Below are 26,054 nucleotides of genomic sequence, written 5' to 3' on the forward strand. Positions count from 1 at the left end.
AAATGAATGTAACCTGTTCTCTGTGGGCTGAGAATAAAGTCACTCACTCAAGTCAAATAGCTTTGAACTTAGCAGGAAGTCTGTATCCAAATATTGTGCCTACAATTCATTCCCTGGCGCAGCAGAACTGTCAACTCTCAGCTTAGCTAAGATGGAGGTAAAATCCTTCAGTGATTTGAGGGTCATTGAAGTACAGCCTTATTACAATGAAATCCATTGTCTAAAAATTGTTCTTATTTTGGGTTTGTACCACAGTAAGAGCCAAGATTTTAAACTCTACTCAATACAAAACAAACACACAAAAAGACTTTATATATTTATGTTCATTTAAGAAAATACTAGTAGTGATGTATTATTTTGAAATATACAGTTAATATGTTTGGAGTTACTTAAAATTTATACTGAGAAAAAAGTATGTATTTTCAGTATTGCTGTAGGCAAGCATCTACATAAGAATGTTAAATTGATTGTTGTTTTATATCAAACAACTTTTATAATACTCATCTTTATTGTTATAATATTTTATAAATTTTAAGGAATATGGCAAAAAAAGATGTTGTAGGTATTGAAGTAGGGGTCTCTGGGAGGAGTTGGGGTACAAAAGGGAAACAAGAATGTGATTTAATTCTATTTACTTAAAATATATTTTTAAATGTTAACAAATTCAGACAAATTGAAATCATGTAACTTTTCTCATCATAATGCAATAAAAGTTAAAAAAAAGGATGTATGCACAAAAGTACACACACATAAAAAACCCCACAAGCAACAACAACAACAACAAAAAATGGAGTCCATTTTGTGTTGAACAAATATTCTTGTGTATGGGCCTTATCACTGAATATGGTTTGTATACCTAGTACCACTCCACTGGAAAAAATCTGATTTTTCTTATCTAAGCAGGTATCAATTACAAATAGGTTATTGGCTAGGGATGGACTTTTGCATTTGCTTCTCCTCCTCCATGCTGCAGCTTTGCCTTGTCTTCACTCATCTATGCATATGTCATGCCACCACAGTCTCTTCGAATTCACATGTGTTTCAACTCTGTTCTGTAGGTAATGTTATTTATCTACCACCTCTGGCCCTTAAAATCTTTGTGGTTCCTCTTCTATGGAGAGCCCGAGCGAGAGGCCTTGTAAAAAAAAAAAAAAAAAACCCTTATTTGGCTAAGCTACTGCTATTGGTTGCTTCTACATCTGGTGATCTATCTGCTTTTGCTACATGGCCCATTGGGATTGGCTAAGCTTGGGAGTACTCAACAGCCGAGGGTGGGCCGGGAGGCGGAGCTTAAGTAAGCTCCAGAGAGGCAGGAGGCAGAAGGCATAAGATTAGAGCAGGAGGAGAAGCAGGCATAAGGAGAGAGCAGGAGGGAGAAGCATTGTTAAAAGGGTCCTGGAATAAACTGCAAAAGGAAGAGCTCGTGTAGTTGTGTCTTTCTTGCTGGACGAGGAGGACCCAACACTCTTCCACATAGATCCTTGAGCTTTGAGAGGAGCTGATTGATAATGGCACATATTTAGGGATGAGAGATTCAAAGCCTCTAACTCTCTGTGCATTGCCCAGCTGTGAGTCTGTTAACTTCCATCTATTGTAAGGGTCAGCTTCTTTTATAAGGATTGAGTGATGCCTTGATCTATGGGTATAGCAATATGTCATGAAGGGTAATTCTATGGCTGTGTTCCTTTAGAAGCCTTAGTAGTAGGTTTTCCTCTAATGCTCTTGACCTATCTAGTCTTTGATTCTTTACTGTTTAAGAAGTGTCATGTATGGGTCCCATCTCATAGACTTAAATTCAACTTTTAAAAAGTGGTTGGTTACTCCCATAATGTTTTTACACTATTGCACCAATATATATTGTAGGTAGGTCTTTGTAGGTCATGGGGTTTGGAGCTGGGTGTTACTGATGCTGACTTTTCTCTTTTGGCATTGCTCAAAGTCTCTCCAAGCACCATGAGTGATAGTCAGTAGGCATGAAGCTTATAGATGTACAACAGTTCTATTTCCCCATGTGTATATAAGTGATATGTTCAGCAAGGATGGGTTTACTATCAGGTTATTGATGGTAATCAATATTCTTGGCAATACCATATGACATTCTTGGTATATTTATGGGGCTGTGTGTGTCAGTGACTCAAGACATAACCCATTCCTATCTGGAGGTCAATTTTACTTGGTGGCATAAGATGTCTACTCAAAATATTACCACCACCATTACATGGGTAACTCCATTTAAATTCTTTTAATAATGCACTTATGTATTTTATGAGGCTTCTATAGGTGTCCATGGGAGTGCCTGGTAAAAGAAAAAATATGGGGAGGTAAAACAAACACCCAAATACAACTTGAAAAGCCTCACTTTAACACATTTTGAAGAAAGCTTAAAGTCAGAAAAAAGATGGCTACTACTGCAATAGTGGAGTTCGCTATTAATAGGGTAACCAATTGATAGACTTTGAAGCCTGCTCCACAAGATGGAGTTGGTGATTGCTACTGTACCCCCAGATCAAAAACCCATCGCTAGGTAGTTCACAGGCACTATATTGGCACTCCCTACTATTATTTACCTAAATGGTCATGCTGCCAAACTGCCTTCTGAATATTTATGTTTATATCCATTGCTCTAGGATGCTCTTACACATGGTCAGAGAAGTTATTTTTGCAATGATCAACAGTCAGAGACTCATTGCAAATTGCAAGAGCAAGCAACTGCAACTGTAAGTTATCTGTCCTGAGTGGGAAATTATTAACTGCCCCTACATATAAACCAAGGCTAAAGGAACCAAGAGTTAGTGGAAAGAATGAAAGTGTTTGAGAATGGGTATAAATATTATGAATTCTTGTCTTTAGGATATAATATGAGTACTGCACTCATGAGCTCACAGCAGCTGTGGTTACCTATACAAGAGCTTCCCAAGATCATGCCAACCAAAATCCTGGTGTGGAAGGAGAAGCTGGCCAGGCCCCAACCTCTGGCCATTGAAAGCTGATAGCTTCTGAGAGAATGATAATCACTCTTTACTGGAGATATAACCACTGCTTGGTGGTCCATGCAGCACTGGATAGTCCCAATGTCATGCATATGTGACCAGCACTAATTAGATTTAGGGGTTAATAAAACAAAAGAAACAGACCAGAAGTTAGGAAGGGAATGTGTTTGGGTGGAACCTGGAGAGAGTTGGGTGGATGCATATGTATATGTGTATGTATATGATGAACATGATATATATGGTGTATATGTATTTACACATGTATATGTACATGATATATATGCATGTGTATATGTACAAGAATATCTATATGATGTATATGATGTATATGTACATGTATATGTATATGATGTATATGTAGGTGATGAATATGTATGTGTATATGATGTATTTGTATGTGTGTGTATGTGTATGTATATGTATATGCACACATGAAATTCAAAGAATAACATTTTTAAAATAAATTTTAAAATAAAATACAAATTAATTATAGAAGAGTTCATGGATTTAAGAGGGGAAGAGAAGGGCTTAGGAGATGGAGTTGGATAAAAAGGCATAGAAATGACAGAAATACTATGTACTAAGGTATTCAAATTCTCAGATAAATTAAAAAAAATACCATTATTAAAGAGAAACCAAACAACCACAAAAATTTAGTGGTTTTAGAATAAGAACTCACATATCTCTTGGAAATGGGCAAGAAATAAGAGAAAACACACTGAAGAGAAGCTTGATTGGCAATTCAAAATTCCTCAGGATAGACGGTTGGTGAGACAATTCTGAGATGAATTAGATTCAAGGAAGGGAAGATAACAAGAGTTTCTTTTAACTAATGTTGGGCAGGAGAGCACTGCCCAGGCAGGAGAGCACTTCCTGTTCTGACAAACAACCTGGATCTGGTTCCCAGCAGCCACGTTAGCTATCAAGGGCTTGTAGACCCATTTCCAGAGGCCCCAATGCTTTTGTCTGATCACTGTGCACATATATGGTGCATATAACCATACAAAAGCATGAGAGAGAGAGAGAGAGAGAGAGAGAGAGAGAGAGAGAGAGAGAGAGAGAGAGAATAATAAGTGAACTAAAAAACACAAGCACAATTAAAAAGGAAAAAAAAAGACAAAGCATGCCATACTCTCTTCTCTGTTGAAGTCTGGCCACCCAGATGACACCATATTCTGATTCTTGAATCCAACAACCAAGAATCAGAAACATTCCCTTGTATCCCAGGACTCTTCCTACTGCACTGTCTTGCCCCTCTTAGCTGTCACTAAAGTTCAGTATGAACAGAGTATGATTTCTTCTTTTTGTGCTTCATTATAGAATATTTTGGCTCCCTAGATCCAGTGGGATGTTTTTCCAGCTCTTGACACCGATACTTCAGATACTTTGTTTCAGGATTGACCAGTTTTTTCATTTCAGGCTGGACTATGTACATATAGGCAGTAAACCCTTTATTTTGGAGACCTCTCAGCCTAAAGTTTGATGAAAAGATACAGGCTGTAAAGAATAAGTTGTCATGAATAACAAACTTGGAAAAAAAATCAGCACTGGGAAGAAATGGGTAAACTAAGGTGACTGTAAAGTCAAATATACAAATAAGACTATTTAGTAATACCATAATATAAAAGTGTGAAATATTTATGACTCTTTCTGAAATTATGAACTCCTATTAGAACAAACATGACCATGAGACATGAAAAATAATTAATAGGAAATTTTTTTCAACAGCTCTCACTGAATTTCATCCAAAACACAAAGTACTCATAAACTGGGAATAAACAGAATATGATAAAGAAAAAGAAAGCCTTGAGCTAGACTAAAAGGGATTAGAATTCAAGCAAAACAGCATTGGAGTGTGATTTCACAGCATTCAAGAAAATGGAGGGCCTCAGAAGTGTAGTAATCAACTTCTCTCCATCCTTGGTAATGACAAAACAAGAAATGAATTTGGAATACAAAATAATGGTGACTTTTGTTTATTTGTTTGTTTGTTTTGTTTTCTTTTGTTTTGGTTATAAAATTTATGATATCTGAAGCTAAGATAGGATGTCTTGGACTAGATTAAAAGGAATGAGACTTGCTCAAAGAAACACTGAGAAGTACATAAATAGCATTCAAGTCAATAACGCTGCCTGGAATGCTCACAGGGTGCGGCAATCACTCCTTCCACAGAATAGATGATTGAAAAAAAATGTGGACACTTGAACTTCTTTTTCTGCCTAACGACTTTGTCTTACTGCATCAGCCAAGCTTCTTTTTCCTCTGTCCTGCTTTCACTCCTGAGGTTTGACAAAATACTCTGAGAAAAAGAAATACTCTTAGAGGAGAAAGGTCTTCATTCCCAAGTCCAGGTTATAGTCCGTTACTGTGGATGGGTCAGGACAGAAAGCCAGTGCATCTAGTCATGCTGTAGTTGAGAGCCCAGACAAATGGATGAACCCCCGTGTAATGCCTCATTAGCTTTCGCTGTTCTTAACTTGGGCAAATATATCTCTCACAATGGGCTGGTTTTTGTTTTTGTTGTTGTTTTTAACATCATTTAATGGGATTAGATAGTACCCCACAGACATATCCAAAGGCCAATCTTAAGTAGATAGTCCCTCATTGAGATTCTCTTCTCAGGTGAATTTATATTGTAGCAAGTTCAAAATGTAATCATCTTATCATTTCTTTTATCAGAGTTAAACTAAAGTAGTTATTTTTAAATAAAAACAACCAAACAACCACTGCCACAACAAAAACACAACCTTGTCTTCAAAACTAATTTCCAGGAAAAAAAAAAATCAGATTGTCTCCATGCCTCTCTCTGTAAGATGGGAGGAGGAGAAAGGAAAAAGAGAACAGGTTCTAAGAGGAAATTTAAGGTATACTGAACCTATGCGCTCCCCTTTCTCAGAAAAAAAAAATGCTTCTAGAAAGTTATCTTCATTCCCCTTCCCTGGCTCTCTGCCTCTCTTTCAGGCCTTAACCCTCCACAATCCATCTCCCCCATCCCCTGTCCAGTGAAGTCACCAAAAATGTCAAAGCCAATGGCCACATTTCCATCCTTATCACAGTGTATTTTTCTATAACACTTGTAGGCAGAACTCAGCTTACAGGGCTCCCATCAGTTATTAAGTTATTTTTATATCAAATGAAGTCTGACTGAAATTCTAGAAGCAACCAGATCATATACTGTATTAATGACTGAGAATGGGGGTTCAGTTTCACCAACGTTACTCTAGACTTTGAGCTCTTTTTAAATGTTATGTTCTTTATTTAGTTAGATCTCCAAAAAAGGAAATTATACACAAGTGTATAACCTAATGAATGAATGAACTGAAAATATGCAGGCTCCAGATCAACAAATACCAGCCTTAGAAGTCCCTAAGGTCCTGTTGCAGTTCGTGTTAACCTCAAGGGTGGTCACCCATAGCCTGAGCTGGAAACCTTGCAGTGCTTCCTCTCACCTCATACAAACCGCTGCTCTCTCACAAGCTAAGCCAAGCTACAGACTTCCTTCTGAAAGTCTAGAAAGTCTTCTACAGACTTTCCTGACATTTATTATAGAATACACCAATCCTATGTACGTAAACCCAATGTCTTTGAATATCCACGACAATATCATGGTTTGTTTGTTTGCTTGCTTTTTTTTTTTTTCATTACATTAGGTAGGAAACTGAGCTGTAAGTAATGAAATACATTTGTCCTGGGGTTGCTGATTTCTGGGAGGCTAAGGTGAGTGTATTATTGAGTCTATGAGTTTAAAACTAACAATAAAATGAGACCTTACCTTAGATAAGAAAAAATAAAGTAGATAATAAAACAAAATTTAAAGCACAACAACAAAAAACCCAATGAATCAAGTTTCTCAAGTACCTTATAAGGGGAAATTAAGGCTCAAGAATATACTTTCATTGTGGTCAATTTTTAACTTATAGGATAAAATATGTCCACTTTGATGATAAGGAAAGTTAAATACATCAAGAGTTTTGGCAATAGTATTCAACTTTACCATATGAGCAGTTACAGCCACTGTTTCTTGCCTCCTTAGAGTTAATACATAATCCAAGAAAAAATGTTGCCAGATCCTTACGTACAATATAGTAGATGTAGTTTTATCAGCATCATTAAGGTGCCAGAGAGCTACAAATTGCTTCTCTGTGTGTAAGAGTCTCAGAGGAAGCTCTGACATGGAGAGCTGTCAACTTGCTGGAAAAGGCCAGTGAAGTGCTTAGAGTTGGCCCAGAGTTCTGGGTTTGGCTAATACTAAATACTGTCAGTAAAAATGAGACAATGAATTCTGCTAGATAATGCTTTGAAAAAAATATATTAAATGAAACTATTAATTTAGTCAAAGAACATCTTCAATATAATATATTTGACTATGCTTCTCATTCCTCCCAATCCTTCCAGATTCTTTCTACCTCCCTACATAGCCATCTTCATGTTCTCTTGCTCTTCAAAACACAAAAACAGAAAAACAAAACAAAACAGGGGGTTAAAAAAACCCAACAGATTCTAAAAGCACGTTTGATTATGGAAAAGAGTGTAACATTCAAAAAAAATCAATGTATTCCTCTTACCTACGATATCATTAGTGCGAGCCAGCGCTGACTTATCTGAAATATCTAGTAATATGGCAAAATCAAGTGCAGATGGGAGAACAGAGACCTCTTTGGAAGTTGTGGGGCCTAAGGCCAATGTGGGCATTTGTGCTTTCTTCCTCTGTAACTGTAGGACTTTTTTTCTGTATCCTGTAAGTGCTTCCTCCAGGAGCTTGGCTTGATTTAATGTCATCGGGAATCCATCAAGAAGCCAGCTTTGGTCCACAGGTATCTCCCTAAATTCAAATAGCACAATTTATTAGCATGCTGATAGACACTACAACTCTTCAAAAGTTAGTGATACAATGAATGCCTTTACTTTATTGTAAATCCGTCCTAATGCATGGATGTCACTATTTTATAACTAAAGTATGAGGTTTCCTTATGTGTTCTGATTGCTTCCCTCCTTAAAATCCTTATGTGAGTTCCTGCCGTCATGCAAATCTATGCTCTTAACTTGTAAACTTGTAACCTTTCACAGTTTTAAATGCTGACAGGCAGATATCCTCACCATGGTGTGGTGTGCATGTATGTGGCTCTGTCTACCTTATGCTCAGGCTGCACTTCCTCAAAGTCCTCATCTATACAATGAAGTACTGTAAAATACTTCATTAGGGTTTGTGAAGAGGAACAGGAATGACACACTCAGTAAATCTGACACAGGTCTTAGTTCATACTGAACACTACCATCACCAGTTTGGAGGGGGTCCTCACCCCACACACTCCTTATGCTCTTAATAATTTCACCATATCAATAACATAGTCTTGAATTAAAACTTTCCTTTTTGTTTTGTTTTGTTTTTTGTTTTGTTTTTTGAAATATGGTTTCTATGTGTAACAGGACCAACTGTCCTGAAACTCTGTAGACCAGGCTGATCTCAAAATCTCAGACATCCACCTGCTTCTGAGTGCTGGGATCAAAGGCATGGGCCACCACAAAACATGCTTAAGTATCTTTGTTCTACCTTCAAATTATACCAAACTAATAATCTTCCTTATATTTTAAAGGTATTAATTTACTTATTGCCTCTCATTTTAAAGAATAGATTCACCTTTCCAGAAGTTTCTAAGTCTTTTGGTAAATGCCCGAAATCCTTCAGATCATGTGGCAGGAAGAATGGGAAGGCGGGGAAACAAATTTCAGAAAGATTTCAATTCTTGATCAAAAGCATAGAATTTCTTTTCTTTTTTTTTTTTTTTTTTATTTATTTTAGATATTTTCTTTATTTACTTGCGAATTTCTCCTTTCCCAGTTTCCCCTCCAAAAAACAAAAAAACAAACAAAAACAAACGCCTGTTGCCTCCCCCCTCCCCATGCCTGCCACCCCGCCCTCTCCCACTTTCTGGCCCTGGCATTCCCCTACACTGGGGCATAGATTTCAAATGGCTTCCTGTCTAATGATTCTCAGCATGGCTCCCAGTTTCCTTCTGGCATCCATGTTTATCTTCCCCACTAGGTTATCAAGAGCAGGAAGAGACTGCATTTGACTTTCTCGACTTCTCCAAAGAGAGATCAACCTTCTTCATAGACTGGGCTTCCTAATTCATTTGCCAAAGTCATAGGAGAGAATTCTCTTAAGTGCTTGACCTCTTCTGGAACCTACTCCCTCAGATGCCACAGCAGACTGAGTCAGACAGCAGGAAACCGAGGAGCTTGACTGGTTTTTGTTACATCACTACCCAGACACAGCTATGTAACTACAACAACTTATGCTCCTTTTCTCATTAGACTAGACAGAAAGATTGCAAACCAGTGACAGTCCTCTGGAGGTATCTTAGAGGAAATGGAAATGGTGTTTGGTGTGAGGAGGGTGATCGTTTGGACCCTCCAGATCTACTGAAACCCAAGTGAAGGACTGCTTGATGCTTTGCATATCCATTTGCTCCAGGAACAAAGAGCACTGTAGTAAAGTATACTTTATGTCATTTCTGAGAAATGTGAAGCTAAAAACCCTTCCAGCTCTGAGGGTAGCAGCCTCAAGTCCCAATTACTAGATACATAAGTGAGAAACAGCTTAAATCTTTAAAGCAGCCTTTAAGACAACATTAAGAAGGAGCTTATCCCAGATGAATAGTAAAGAAATTCTATAAACTCTCCCTCCTCTTGGATCTTAATGTTCCCCACATACCACAGCTAAGCAATTCCATTTCCTTTCCAATTCTTTCAACAGAGCCTTTTAACTCTTTTTTCCCCACCCTGTTCAGATTATTTCCTTTATTATACAGAACAACTGGCCTCCTGTAATATACATGTATAACAAAGCAAGGTTATGTGCTTTGTCTGCACTGTGTACCACTGTCTGTTGTCCTAGGACTCCTGGACTTCATCATTCCTACCCTCTTCCTGAATCATAATACAAGCAAGTGCAGAAGCCTGTGTGTAGTCAGTTAGGATCTCTTTTCTTATACCTTGTCCTTGGGCTTACTTAATCGCTCAATACCCTCAAAGTAGTAGAAGCTGATCTTCATTTACATCAGGTGGAAGTCAAGGCTAATCAGAGAGAAGTGAAGTATATGTGTGCAAATCTATGTATCCCTCTATCTTACTTACGGAGTTGGTAGATACATTTGGATATTTCATTTCTATGTTATTCTTCACACATCTTTTTGTAAAGAATACATGAAATTCGATAGGGAGACAGTTCAGTAATTAAAGTGCTTGCTATATAAGCATGTGGAATGTGGAATGAAGTTCTGATTCTCAGAACTCATGTAAATGCTGACTGGGTGTGGGACTCAACTGTAATTCTATCCTTAGAAGTTGGAGATGGTATCTCCAAGTGAGTTAACTAGGAAGACTAGCTTGTATGTTTGGCAGGGTTTTCCTGAGAGACTCCAACTCAAAAGATAAGGAAAAAAAGATGAGACAGTTCCTGATGTCAAACTTAGGCCTCTATAGCCACTCTCACAATTACGTGCACACTCTCACAAACATGCAGTCATATGTAAGTACATATACCTATCCATGCAGAAAAAGGAGAATATATTTAATAGGTACGAGAAAAAAAACTGCAATACATACTTAATAGCATTTACCAGGATGCCAACCAGCAGTATATCTGGAATGCTCTTTCCTCTTCTAAGCATCAGTTCTGATTTTGCACCAAGTTGAGCTCGCACACTAAGCTGTGAAAAGAAATGAAGAATGGTAGGAGGGAGCTGACTGAAAAGTAATATTCTATTCAGGGTGTTCAAAGTTAAACAATGAGTGGCCATGCTAGGTAATGGAGATACTGAGGGCTTACCCCTCTTCTGAAGTCAGGGAAGCATTCAGAGAGATCTGTGCCAATTTTCAGCAGCTCCAACATCTCAGATTCCCCAAGTTTCATATTCTAACACTTGCAATGAGAATGATCTGGCTCTGATCACTCATATCTATGAGAGCTTGCCCTCTGGGAACACAGATACGTATATATCTCTTGAACATTGTTGGTGACCAGACTCCAAGGTTTTAGCTCTGTTGTTTTCCTTGATTCTTGGCCTTTCTTTCTCTTTCACAAGTTCACTCTGGTGATTAGCTGTTTTGTTTTGTCCAGAATTAATAATTATGACTTCTAGGGGTGTTAATTCTGCACAAGTGGTGTGATGCCACTGAATGTGGGTTTCCTCAAAGCCTGATCTTCACTCAGTCATTGGAGTACTTTATGCTGAATGAGACTCTATCTCTACTCAAAACTATTCAACTCAAGCAGAGAATTGCAGCATACTCTTATAATAAATGTTATAATAATTACTTTCAGGCTCTGACAGAACAGACTTCTTTCTTTCATCATCTCTCTGATCTCAGCCTTTGTTAAACATTTTGGGTTTATATCTTCCCACCCTGTTCATGTTGCCAGAGAGGCTTCCTTGATCCTGTTAGCTAATTCTCTTACATGTCAGTTTGCTTAAGTTCTGCTTTCTCCAGAAGGTCTACCTTAATTTAATATCAGAATACTCCTTTCCCTACCCAAAATACTGCTTTTACTCTTCAATTTTCCTTAACCTGATTATATTTTCCCATGCTTTTCAATTTATTTGTTAGTATTTATTGCCAATTTACCTGCCCATGTTTATAAGAATGTGGACTCCATAAGAGCAGAGAAGTCCAATAGTTTGGTTGTTGACATGTCCACATAATATAGTGTATGGGGAAAAGCATGTGCTTCTGAACTAAACTGAATATGGGTGAGGAGCTTTCATCAAACTGCAACTGTAACTACATAAACAAACCTAACTTTTCAGTTAATTCATATTTGAAATGGATAGAGTAAAAGTTCTAACTCCCTACTTATTGCTTTTATAAACTTACTTCTCTGTTAATAAATCAGCCATCATGCACATTGTCTGGTTGCAAGTCCACCATATTTTTATATTTAATCAGTTTTAAAAGCTGAGTGATAAACTTGTTTGGGATGATGACATTCATTATAAAATAATCAATTACAATAAAAAAGTAAATGAAGCACACATAATTCATTCTGTCATCACTTCCCTCTATATTTAACCAATACTGTTTTCGAAAGTACTAGTTTCCTTTAGAAATAAGATCAAGTTGATTAAAAAAATCATATGTATACCTTTCTAAACTAGTAAAATGGCATAGTAATTTCTACTGCTTTAGATTGGAAAATAGTAAGAATATAAACAATAGGATGGAAATATTACTAGTCACTATTTTATTAAGTATAATTGAAAATCAAGTAGAAGAACATTGTTTAGTTTGTAACATCTGAATACATATTAAAAGAATACAAATTAGGACACATTTCAATATATGAGTAGACAAAATTAGATTATAATACTTACTGATAAAAAGCTTCCACTTTGTCTGAATTGTTCAGATTCATTAATCTTGACACCTAGTAACAGGAAAGGAGTAAGGTCAGAGTCCCAGCATTCGTGTCTCCATGGGAATTGCTTATGCTACATGCCAGTGTTGGCTCCCTCTAGCCGGGGAATAAGAGTATTACACTCAGCCATGTCTGATCTATTCAACAAGAATACAAAGCAAGCGATGCAGCATGACTTTTACTTCCAGTTCACAGTATTTCAGTTCTCTCTTGGTAAACAAACCAATTTTCTCAAAAAAAAAAAAAACACATCAAAATGTTAATTCACTACATTTATATTGTTCCTGGATTTTGAAGCTAATAGATGATAAACATTTTGGAAATATTTAGAAATCAGAATGGACTTCTAGTTAAATTCTATGGAAAAATGTTTTCAGAATATATTTATTTATAATGAAAAGATAGTAGTAATTAAATAACAAAAATCATGTTTTAAGATACAAAATAACTGGAAAAATCAGCAGAGCATGACTTTTAAAAGAGAGAGAAAAGTCACTATGGAAGAATTATACAGTTATTGCCAATCTGTGAATGATTCTATGGTGACAGAGAACAGCAGAAGAGTCTGAGCTTTAGAGCAGAATGTGAGCAAATTGAAATATGCAAAAGCTTCATTAACACACATAGAAATGCCATTTAATAGTAAAAATGCTTCTCTTCAGTGATTCTACAAATAATCTGAAGGAATTAGCCTGGATTCTAAGCAGAGACCTTATAGTGAGTGTTAGGAAGCTCAGCATTTTATAATTAAATTGCCATTGTTAATAATTAAAAGCCAAAACAGTTTAATGAATAGGGAACCACTTTCTCCCTGAGTGAAGGAGAACAGACTGATGCTTTCCTCTATGTGCAAAACTCTGATACTACTCTCTCACACATACACACTTATATAGGGAAAGAGAGACGCAAAATACCCAAACCAAACAAACACGAAGAAAACAAAATAAGAAAGCAACAAATTAATATGTTGTATCCTGCTTTCTTTCATAAAGGTAAATTTTAAACAATTACTTTAAGGAAGAGGGTGAAAATACTGTAATTTCAACTTTATCCTCAAGTCTCAAATGTAGGCAATGACTACCTTGCACTGTGTCAGTAATCACACAGCTAAATATTTAAATGTTCACCGTTTGCCACTGCTTCTCTTGAAATCACGTTTGATGAACATATATGCACCCTTACTATTTATGTATTGTAACCATTTGCAGTATAAATGATAGGTGACTTGTTTTGATATATTATTTACCGGCTTCTGTTTGGAGTGTTGCTTCCTCTAGAACTGGACTAGCTTCTAACACATTTTTATCCTATGGTAAAAGAGACAAACAAACAAACAGGTTTAATATTATCATTCTTCCATTACATTTCCATAAGTTAGTGTTTGAGAGCAAACTACTTTATCTACATTAACAATATTAAACTGGGTTGAAATTTTTATCTTAAATGATTTCCAGAAGCAAGTACAATTTAGTGAGTATGGAATTTATAGAGATATACAGTGACTTGTGATATAATCTTTCAAACAGCTTCCAGTGTATATTAAATATAGAAACCACTATTTTGGAAATTAAAAAAAAAAAGCAAAAATGTGCACTTTATAGGAAATATCTTAAAAGAATAGTCCCACAGCTGTCAGTCATGTCCACAGGTAAATAAGAGGTAAATGTGCATTATCCATTACTCTCTTGATAAAAATGAAAACTTGCGAAGATGTGAAAGAAGAAAGAACTACAATATAGTTCTTTGGTTATGTGGACTAAGTTGATCCAACTAGCTGTTTTTATATGGTTCCTGGAAATCATTGAAATAGCTTCATACTGTAAGCCAAGCAATGTGACCTCTTTTACCCTCAACCCCGTGGGGGTCCAGCACTTGTCTAGTCTACTGCCAAGGCTCATCTGTAGTCTCTATCCACATATTTGGAAGCCTATTTACTGTTCTCCACTTCCTGACACTTAGTGGTGGAATGCTAGTCTAAGTCTTAGTGAAATTAGTGTAAGTGTAGGCCAGTCTCCTAATAACAGATCACACACACACACACACACACACACACACACACACACACACGCGCAGACCAATCCTCTACCAACCCCATTCACCCAGTAGCTCCTGCCTCTGAGGAATGTCTTCATTTTATGGCCATAGTTCAAAATAAGCTCACAACTCTGGATAGTTCACCAGGGAAAATCAATTTACAGAGTAGGATTAGGAGGAGCATAACCTCTCTTTTGTCTCTTGCTCTACAGAACCTGAACTATTCACTCTATGGATGTGATGAATTTTGGCAATCTGTCCTGATCCATAGCTGTAGTGTATCAGCTGTAGAAAAATGAAGTCACACTTGCCTGAGTTTTGCTCATTTTCTTCTGGACCACTATAGAACTTCTTTTATCATCTTCCTGAGTTGGTGGTGTCTTACTGCTTTTTTCTTCATCCTTATATGCCTGGATAGCCTCTTGCACAAGAGTATCAATAGAAAGCACACGAACAGGGAAGTCTAAAGTACAAAAGACAACTTGTAAATATCTCAACCTCTCAGCAATTGATACCATTGTCGCTATGTTCTCCTTTAATCTATAACACTGCTCTCCATAGGGTTGCCTCTTGAATTAAGCTATTTTTTCTTGTAATAAAATTCACATTACACAGAATAAATTATTTTATCTAGTTTAAAGGGTACAGTTCAGTGACACTGAGAAATCCACTAAGCCAAGTGACCATCATGATTACCCTCTTTCAGGAATGTTGCACTGCCTCAAAAGTAAATCCCTTGTTGAAGGACATCCAGGTTCTTTCCAGCTCCTGGCTATTGTAAATAAGGCTGCTGTGAACATAGTGCAGAAGGTGTTCTTATTATATGTTTGAGCATCTTTGGGTATATACCCAGGAGAAGTATAGCTGAGTCCTCAGGTAGTACTGTGCCCAAATTTCTGAGAAACTACCAGACAGATTTCCATAGTGGTTGTACAAGCTTGCTATGGTGTCTGGGGTTTGCTGCTGCATCCTGGGTCTCCCTCTCTGCAGCTGAGGCCTGTGGTGGGGTGGGTTAGTCAAAGAGGAGGCACTGTATAAATGAAATATTTCATTATAGGAAAGAGAAAATAGGCTAGTCAAGTAGAGAGAAGGAAGAGAGGAAGGAGAGGAGAAGAGAAGAAGAGAGAGAGAGAAAGGAAAGAAGAAGCAAGAGAAGAAAACAAAGAGCAAGAGAGAGAGAGAAGGCAAAAGAGGAAGAGGGCAAGAGAAGAACAAAGAACAAGAGAGGAGAAGAAGGCGGCAAGAGAGGAAGAGAGGAAGAAAGGAAGAAAGAGAGAGGACAAAGATCAAGAGAGAGGGGAGGGGGCAAACCGCCCTTTATATCATGTAGGGCGTGGCTATCTGTAGGGTGAGGCATGCCTGGCTGTGGTCACATGACTTGGGGTAGGATTCAGCTAGAAGGCTGGGAGCTTGGGGCATTGTCTACCTGATAGAGCATACATCTCCTGCAGGGGCAGCTGTGAGAGGTTGTGACTGAAACAGGAGCCAAAGGTTCAGGAGCTATAGCAGAGCTCCTTCTGCCCTCTGCAGACAGAAACCTCCCACTGGGGCTCCAGGGTTCTACACCTAGTACTTGACTGAGCCTAAGTTGCCTAAACACACCACTGCCCTACAGCTTGCAATCCAAGCAGCAATGGAGGAGTATTCCTCTTTCTCCGCATCCTTGCCAGCATCTGGTGTCACCTGAGATTATGATCTTACCCATTCTGACCAGCATGAAGTGGGATTTCAGGGTTGCTTTGATTTGCATTTCCCTGATGACTAAGGATGTTGAACATTTCTTTAGGTGCTTCTTGGCCATTTGATATTCCTCAGTTGAGAATTCGTTGTTTACCTCTGTACCTCATTTTAATAGGGTTATTTGGTTCTATGGAGTCTAACTTCTTGAGTTCTTTGAATATATTTGATATTAGCCCTCTATCAGATGTAGAGTTGGTAAATATCTTTTCCCAATCTGTTGGTTGCTGTTTTGTCCTATTGACAGTATCCTTTGCCTTACAGAAGCTTTGCAATTTTTTGAGGTCCCATTTCTCTATTTTTGATTTTAGAGCATAAACCATTAGTGTTCTGTTCAGGAAAATTTCCCCTGTATCTATGTGTTCAAGACTCTTCCCCACTTTCTCTTCTACTAGTTTCAGTGTATCTGATTTTATGTGGAGGACCTTGATTCACTTGGACTTGAACTTTGAACAAGGAGATAAGAATGGATTGATTTGCATTCTTCTACATGCTAACCGCCAGTAAAGCCAGCACCATTAGTTGAAAATATTGTCTTTTTTCCATTGGATGGTTTTAGCTCCTCTGTCAAAGATCAAGTGACCATAGGTGTATGGGTTCATTTCTGGGTCTTCAATTCTATTCCATTAATCTACCTTCCTGTCTCTGTACCAATACCATACAGTTTTTTATCATTATTGTTCTGTAATACAGCTTGAGGTCAGGGATGGTGATTACCCCCCAAAAGTTCTTTTATTGTTGAGAATAGTTTTCTCTATCCTCGGTTTTTTGTTATTCCAAATGAATTTGCAAATTGCTCTTTCTAAGCCTGTGAAGAATTGAGTTGGAATTTTGATGGGGATTTCACTGAATCTGTAGATTGCTTTTGGCAAGGTGGCCATTTACAGAAAATGTAGTACATTTACATAATGGAGTACTACTCAGCTATTGAAAACAATGACTTCATGAAATTCTTAGGCAAATGGATGGAACTAGAAAATATTATCCTGAGTGAGGTAACCCAATTACAAAGGAACACAAGGTATGTACTCACTGATAAGTGGATATTAGCCCAAAAGCTTGGAATACCTAAAATATAATTCACAGACCACATGGGCTCAAGAAGAAGGAAGACCAAAGTGTAGATGCTTCAGTCCTTCTTAGATGAGGGAAGAAAATGTTCATGGGAAGAAATATGGAGACAAAGTATGGAGTAGAGACTGAAGGAAAGCCATCCAGAGACTACCCCACCTGGGGATCCATTCCATATACAGTTATCAAACCTAGGCAATATTGTGGATGCCAAGAAATGCTTGCTGACAGGAGCCTGAAATAGCTGTCTCCTGAAAGGCTCTGCCAGAGCCTGACCAATACAGAGGCAGATGCTCACAGCCAACCATTGGACTGAGCATGGGGTCCCCAATGTAAGAGTTAGAGAAAGGACTGAAGGAGCTGAAGGAGTTTTCAACCCCATAGGAAGAACAACAATATCAACCAACCAGAGCACTCAGTGTTTCTAGGGACTAAACCATCAACCAAAAGTACACATGGAGGCACCCATGGCTCCAGCAGCATATGTAGCAGAGGATAGCCTTGTTGGCCATCAATGGAAGGAGAGGCCCTTTGTGAAGGCTTGATGCCCCAGTGCAGGGGAGTGCCAGGGCGGGGAAGCAGGAGTGGGAGGGTGGGTGGGGGAACACCCTCATCGAAGTAGGGGATGGTATAGGGGTGTCCAAGCAGGAAACCAGGAAAGAGGATAACATTTTAAATGTAAATAAAGAAAATATCTAATTAAAAAAAAAAGTAAATCCCCACCAATTACAGGGGCACACCTATCCCCTATCCATGGCCCCAGAAAATATGAATCATTTTCTATCTGCATAGATTTGTCTCTTTTGAGATACTTTACATAAGTTAGATGATGCACTATATCACCTTCTGAGTCTTATTTCTATCACTTAGTGCAATTTTGACAAGATTGAACATACCCTAGTCCCTCTTTCTTGCATTTGGAAACTCAATCGCATGATTCTACTACCATAAAAATTTGATGAAAAATATTTTCTAAATAAAGCCTTTGGTTTGACTTTTATGGATATAGACATTTGCAGCCATGGTCAGGATAAATACAATCTAATAAGGAAAAGGAAAATAAAGGCAACTTACCATTTTGTAGAGACTTTAAAACAGTAGTTTTTCCACTGAGTGTCTTCCCCAGTAAACAACCCTTCACAGCAAGTGAAGGCAATTCAGGGTCTGAAGCATTATCCTTAGATGGATCAGATTTTTCAATTAATCTCAGAAGCACATGGCCCAATATGTTATTGTTGGAGGGTGGTGAACTATTAACCATGTCTTCTGGTAAGGCCCACTCTCCAACCATATTCTGCAAAAATAACAGCCAAACAAAACAAAACAAAACTGTCTTCGAAAAGCAGAACTGAAGCACAAAGGACAGTTAAATACTTAACGAGGACAGTCAGATGAGTTGTGAGGACCACGTGGAGGTAAACTGTGGTTGAGATGGATTATACTTTTCAATAAAAGCTCAAAAGAAGTGAAACCAGGTTGTAGCAAACAGAATGTAACTAGTATTATAATTAATTATTTTGTAGAGAATCAATAACAACAATACTACCTTCATATTATAGAATATTAAATGAAATTCCTACACAAAGCAATAGAAAATATTTAAAAGATTAGATTTAGAAGTAGATATTTTGAAATAACTGAAAAATTAATATAATTTATATTATGGCATTTATGTTAACTTAAAACATCTATATTGAAATTAATACAGAAGATACATAAATTTAATATTAAAATAAGAATGTAAGGAATTTTAAAATAATTGCAAGAAACTAAAAGGAGTAAATTATAGATAAAAATAGAAATTAAACAAGAAAGTAAATCTATGAGGTAATATTTATTAATGAGTCTCTGGAACATGAGTTATGGAAGTCAGCTTGCTAATGCCTTTGCACAAGAGTGAAGAAGATTTGTCCATGCCATCATTCAGTGGAAGGACAGAAGCATCATACTTGAAACTAGCTTGAATATTTTTAATTACTATGTATAATAAAACTTGAAATTAAAATCAGAGAAGCCAGTAATGGTTTAGTAGATACATTTATTTTTCTTTTTTATTTAATTAATTTAATTTATTTCTTTACATTCCAAATGTTGCTCCCCCTTCTCAATCCTCCCTGCCACAAGTTATACACCCCATCCCCCTTTGCTTCTGACTGTGCTCCCTCACCCACCCACCCAAACCTTACCCACCTCCCAGACAAGGCTGTCTTCTGCTACATATGTGCTGGGAGCCACAGACCAGCCAACGTGTGCTTGTTGGTTGCTGGCTTAGTCTCTGGGAGTTCTGAGGGGTCTGGATTAGTTGATACTGTTGTTCTTCCTATGGAGTTGCAATCCCCTTCAGCTCCTTCAATCCTCCCACTAACTCTTCCATAAGGGTCCCTGACCTCAGTCCAGTGGTTGGCTAAGTATCTACATCTGTCTCAGTCAGCTGTTTGTGGAGCCTCTCAGAGGACAGCTATGGTAGGTTCCTGTCTGCAAGCACAACATGGCATCAGTAATTGTGTCAGGGTTTAGTGCCTGTACATGAGATGGATACAAGTTAGGCTGTCCACTGGATGGCCTTTCCTTAGTCTCTGCTCCACTTTTGTCCCTGCATTTCCTTTATACAAGAATAATTCTGGGTCAAGATTTTTGAAGATGTGTGGGTGGTCCCGTGCCTGAATTGGGAGCTATATCTATCTACTGGAGGTGTTTTCTTCAGGTTCCATCTCTCCACTATTGGGCATTTTGGCTAAGTCTAGTCATCTCCATTGAGTCCTGGAAGCCTTTTCACATCCCAGGTCTCTGGAGACTTTCTAGAAGTTCTCCCGGCCCCAACCCCCATGCCAGTGCTTCATGTTTCCATTCATTCTTCTGGTCCTCTGGGCTTTTGTCCTGTCTCCCACCCCTTTCCCTGATCATGTCCCTCCTTCCCCTCCCCTTCCCATCTCTCGCCCAGGTGCCTCCCTCCCTCCCTCTGCCTCCCATGATTATTTTCTTCCTCATACCTAGGCCTTCCTTCTTGTTAAGCTGCATATAGTCTACAAGTTGTATCATGGGTATTCTGTACTTATGGCTAATGTCCACTTATCAGCGAGTACATACCACACATGTCCTTTTGGGTCTGGGTTACCTCACTCAGGATGATATTTTCTAGTTCCATCCATATGTCTGCAAAATTCATGATGTCTTTTCTTTCATATTTTTTGGTTTTTTTATTTACTTATATTTCAAATGTTATTACCCTTCCCAGTTTCCCCTCTACAAACCCCCTATTCCCTTACCCTACCTCTTGCCTCTATGAGGGTATTCCCCCACCCACCCACCCACTCTAGCCTCAGCACCCTAGACTTAGAGTGGGGCATCTACTATGCTGGGTCATCGAGTCTCCACAGGACCAAAGGCCTCCCCTCCCATTGATGGCAGATAAGGCAATCCTCTGCTACATATACAGCTGGAGCCATGGGTCCCTCTATGTATACTCTGTGGTTGGTGGTGATGTCCTCATTTTTAATAGCTGAAGAGTATTCTCTTGTATAATTGAATAACATTTTCTGTATCCATTTAGCTGAGGGTCATCTGGGTTGTTTCCAGCTTCTGGCTATTACAAAGAAGGCTGCTATGAACATAGTGGAGCAAGTATCCTTGTGGTATGGTGAAGCATCTTTTGGGTGTAGGCCCAGGAGTGGTATAGCTGGGTCTTCAGGTAGAACAATTTCCAATTTCACCATTCCTCTAAACACTTTCTTAGCATTTTTAAATAAGAAAAACTGTATTGACCATTTATTGTTTTATCCTACTTAGGCAATTTGGCAATACTTCTAAAACCTTATGTCATGAGTAAACATTTTCTATGTTCTTGACTCTCCTTTTAACAGTACTTTTAGTAGACCGTGTCTGACAAGAAAGCAAGTTATCATGTTTGATAAGTGCTAAGGGTCAGGTTCTTAGTCTGGTGCCAGAATTCCTCATATGGCAATACTGGAGATAATGAAATCCTTGAAATGAATAAAATTTATCTGTGAAGCAAAGTATTCCTTGGAATTTTCTTTAAAAATTCAAAGAAATAAGCCTATAATTAAAATTAAAATTTTCTTTTTTCACTACTATATAGAAAACATTTTACTTTTAACAGGATTTTCTTTTAGGACTGGGGATATAGCTCAAAATCAGGCATTTGACTAGCATGTATGAGGTCCTAAATTCAATTGCAAGCAACATACACAAAGAAGTAAAAAGAATAATTTTGTCTTAATTTAATAGCTTTGATTTTGCTGGTCCTGTGCATAATTATCTGCACTGCTGAAATTTAAGTCTTGCACAACTGTGCATGTTTTGTAGCCTGAATGATTACTTGCTTCTGCTTTCAGTCACTAGACTTGCTTATTTTTACAAGTAGAGAAATGATAATGATTTTGGGTAAATTATTTGGCCAATCAGTAAGTGCCCAAATGTAAAAAAAAAAAAAAAACAAAAAAACAAAAAAACAAAAAAACAAGAACAAAGCCTTGAATTGCAAGTTGATGTGATAGGTGCCAAGGTTCTGATCATTTTTTGAGCTGCGTATCCTTTCAGTCTTCACTAAAGAAAACAGTATCACATGTAAATTTGATATCTTGGGTTCCCATAATGATTCTGCTTTTTGCTTGTCCTGTATCTTTCTTAATCCTCTATCTTGAAGCACAATTTAATTTTTATAAAATTATTGTGATATGTGTAGAAGAGGACTGCCTTGTCTGGCCTCAGTGGGAGAGGATGTGATTAATCCTGTAGAGATTTGATGCCTCGGGGTGGGGGGATCCCCAGTGAGGAAGACCCTCTTAGGGGTGAAGGGGATGTTGGATGGGGAGAAGAACTCTGTGAAGAGTTACTGGGAGGGGGGCTACATTTGGGATATACATAAATAAAATAATATAAAATAGTAAAAAAATACTATTAGTTGCCTACAAAATAATTGTTGTGAAGATCAAGTAAAGTAATACTATGTACAAGCCAATGTGACCACTAACAACAAACGTTTAAGAGGCTTCTGGGTGCTCCTTTCGGCATTTAACAGCACCACATATCTATAAACACAAGCAACCATCAGCTTTGCTTCAGTAGAAAAGTATGCTTCCTTGCACTGGGGTCAGGACAAAGCCCTTCTACATCATAGAGTTAGTTACAGATTATGGCCAAACACAATAGAATAGAACATTAACTGTGAAGAGAACAGAATGTTCTGGCTGGGAAAAGAACTGAACTCTGGCCTATGGAGATAAGCAGGTAGCCACTGGGAGCAGCATCCTGGACAGGACCACAGGAGAAGGACAGCTTCTTACAAAGGCCAAGGAAAGCAGAACAAGGACCCAATGAGTGGAAAGGAGATCAGAAAAACTGAAAAGGGAAAACTGTGACTGAAGCTGGAAACTTTAATTGCAAGTGACCTAAAGAACTAAGGAAGAAACAGAATATTTTAGCAGATGTTTACATGTTTGCTGTTTATGTAGATGTGATTAAAATAATTATGTCATCATTATAAATGAATACATTGGGCTATAGGTCTCAAGATGCTAATGCTTGTGGTGGGCAGACTCAGTAAATATCACTTGATAAAAACTGTTGTTTTAACAGGGTGTGGGTGTGTTCTACATTATTACATTTTAATTATGTTAGTTATCAAACACGTATGGTGATTACTTAAGATATCTTTAGTTGATGGTCAGTATTTTAAAGTATCTACACAAGTGGAGTAAGTATTTTTGAATTGTATGTGCAGAAATCAAGAGCCATCTCTTCCTGTCAATTCATGTCTCCTCAAAAACAGAGATCATAAAACATTAACAGAATGAATAATGGCTTTTCTTGGTGAAAAGACATTAACTACTTCATTAGTATAGTTTTTATTAGTTGACCTACACGAATCCTCCAGAACCTGAATGTCTGGGCCCAGACTGTACACATACTATTTTGATTATGTGGATATACCATGTAGCTACCCATCCTGGATTCAAAGTGCTCATGTGCCTCCTTGCATTTAATTGTAGACTTTAAAGTGATTTACCTAGACTTCTCTTTCTAGCCATTTTCAGTCAGCCAGAACCTTTAGACTTTCTGTTAGCTGGTGTTTTTAAATTCTTGGAATTTTATGAGTCACTGGAAGCATTTACAAATAGCATCTACTTCATGGGCTAAGGTTCATACTTCAGGAGCAAGAAATTGATTTTCTATTGCCTGTAGATTTCCTCCCTTGACTGTAATGTACCCATGGTTACTGGATGCTTCTTTTGTTGAGGCAGCATGCCTTCTCAACTGATTATTTACCTTCTTTTATAATAATTGTGACTGACAAAATGAAGATATTATTTTTGAATTTATTATTGTTATTTCTTGAAACTCCTTAAAATTAAAACTGAGATAGCTGTTCCTTTTTAACACCTTTTCATGAATACATGGTTTATATATAGTTGGATAAATGGAATCTAAGCCTTGGGAGATCTTCATTATGAGTCCCTAAAATCTTGAATTGATTTAGTATATACTATTCCATGAATCAACAATATTGAGTTATACTGACATACTTATTAGTGGCATGCCAATGTGGTTTCTGTGATTTAGTCATAGTCTAAAGTGCCACAGGATTCAGTTTTTGTCTTCACAGATAACTAAGACTTATCAGCATCTGTGTGGCCTGATGTGGCTCAGGCAAACCCAGTCTAGAATGCTTTGGCAATTTAGAATTCAGTACAGATGAAAAGAAGAAAGGCATGGAAAAATCTCTTCCCTATTAAAAAGAATAAGCTTTTTCTAGTGGATATAACATATGTCCTGTTTTCAACATGTCAGTTTCCTTAGATATTATTGGAATATAATGTTTTAAAATTATTTAAGAACATTTATATTGCCTTTCTATAGGGGCCTAAGACATAGGACAAAATCTTCCAATAGACATAATTCAAGAAGCCACATAAATGTTAATGTTGTAAAAATCAGTATATGTTCCATTCAGAGTGTAGCCAATGCATGGCAACTCCATTGCAGGAAAACTGTTACACTGCCCTCACTCTGCAGTTACACTGGATGACTTCTTAGCAAACTGATATAAAGGTACACTGGATGACTTCTTAGCAAACTGATATAAAGGTACACTGGATGACTTCTTAGCAAACTGATATAAAGGAAGTGAGGAAAAGTTGAGTCTGTGATTACTGAAATACAGCCAAAGCTTGTATTAGTAGTCTAAGGGGTGACTGGATGCATAGCAGTCCTCAAATTTCAGGTGACCTTGTTCTTATGTTGAACATGGTGACTCGTATTAGAGTTATCATGTTCCATGATGAACAGCAGAGTTGAAAATCTGAGTAAAGATGCATAAAGATGGGAACAATGGTAGAAACCATGAATTCAGACTCCAAGGTCTAGAAAGGTCAGTGCTGAGAAGTTAACTAAAACACTTATAGTAAACAACTGACTTGGGACAAGAACAGTGTGTATTTACTATCTTGTATCTTTATGATCTCTATGTGCACACATACATGAATTCAAGGGAACTGGCAAGACTGCTGCAACGGAAGATGGCTACTTCCAGTTTATGTACAGTCTGAGATATACAATAGCAATTTCTTAAAAAAACAAAAAACAACCAACTAACCAACTAACCAACCAAAATAAATAAATAAAACAAACAAAAAAGGAAAGAAAAGCATACATGGAGGGCTAGATTTCCAAAGCAGTTAAAGGGTTTTGAGCCTTTGCTCTCACGTGTCCCAATTTTATTTTTCTCAACTCTCCAAATAACCGTTGGGGTTGCTCAGCTTCATTTGGAACATAAACAGTGTTACTACACAGCTTATGAGATAGTAGCTTTCACAAATTTTGGCCAGAATCCTTCATAAAAGGACATTCTATTTTGTGTCTCAGTGTATTTTTGGTATAGATAATGCAGAGAGTCAAAACCCTAGATAATGAGATGCTCATATGTACTACATGTTATATATATTATTTCATACAAAATTGTATTTAATTTTTGCTCTGTTTCTACATATTTGGACAATAAATAATGGAAAATAGAAAAATGTATTATACTCTCCAGATGTTGATTGAGAATCAGCCAGTTAGTAATATAGCTTATATGTTACCTAAGTTAAATGAGTTACTGCATAGACATTAAATTTTAGTAATTTCATGAAGTGCAAAGATGGTTTAAATCTTTGAATAAGACAGGTAGATGTAGTAGAACACCAAACCTATGAGCAAGCTCAGAAAGTGTAATTTTTTAATAAAGAGAAGCTAGTAAGGATCTCAAAAATATTAATAAAATTAGTTGATGTAATAAGAACCTCTTAAAGAGAAATAGACTACCAGAAAAGTTCTAGAAAAGATAGAGAAAACAATCTTGAGCAAAAAGAACAATTCTGGAGGGATTATGAGTAATAAAAACAATATGGCACTGACACAAAATGACATGTAGAACAAGGGGATAGAATTAAAGACTCATACATGAACACATGTGACTTCAGCCATTTAATATTTGACAAAGATGTCAAAAATGTATACTGGAAAACAGAAAGCATATTGAACAAATGCTGTTGGGAACATTGAATTTCCACATGCAGAAGAATGAAATTTGAATTGTGTCTATTGCCTTGCACAAATACTAACTCCAGATAGACCAATGACCTACACCTGAAACACCAAACCTGCTAGGACAAAACATGGGAAGTACCAGTCATGATTTAGGTGTAGGAAAAGACTTCCTAAGTAGGAGTCTATTTGCTCAGGAATCCAGGCCAACAAGTGACAAATGGTACTAAGTGAAATGAAAACATTTCGCTGCAGCTAAG

The 26,054-nt window shown here is 37.4% G+C and overlaps 1 protein-coding gene across 2 annotated transcripts in view; it reads right to left on the reverse strand.

Annotated features, from left to right (window-relative positions):
• Spef2 (sperm flagellar 2) overlaps positions 1-26,054 on the reverse strand; it is a 182,379-nt gene that overhangs the window by 80,516 nt on the left and 75,809 nt on the right. For both annotated transcript variants that reach the window (XM_031360243.1, XM_031360242.1), the window contains exons 11-16: positions 18,325-18,544; positions 14,754-14,905; positions 13,655-13,715; positions 12,365-12,417; positions 10,599-10,702; positions 7,556-7,812 (exon numbers count right to left, since the gene is read on the reverse strand). In XM_031360243.1, the coding sequence (XP_031216103.1) occupies positions 7,556-7,812; positions 10,599-10,702; positions 12,365-12,417; positions 13,655-13,715; positions 14,754-14,905; positions 18,325-18,544 (847 nt within the window). The remainder of the gene's footprint in view (positions 1-7,555; positions 7,813-10,598; positions 10,703-12,364; positions 12,418-13,654; positions 13,716-14,753; positions 14,906-18,324; positions 18,545-26,054) is intronic.

The sequence above is a fragment of the Mastomys coucha genome, unplaced genomic scaffold, assembly GCF_008632895.1.
Source record: "Mastomys coucha isolate ucsf_1 unplaced genomic scaffold, UCSF_Mcou_1 pScaffold8, whole genome shotgun sequence".
Classification (NCBI taxonomy): domain Eukaryota; kingdom Metazoa; phylum Chordata; class Mammalia; order Rodentia; family Muridae; genus Mastomys; species Mastomys coucha.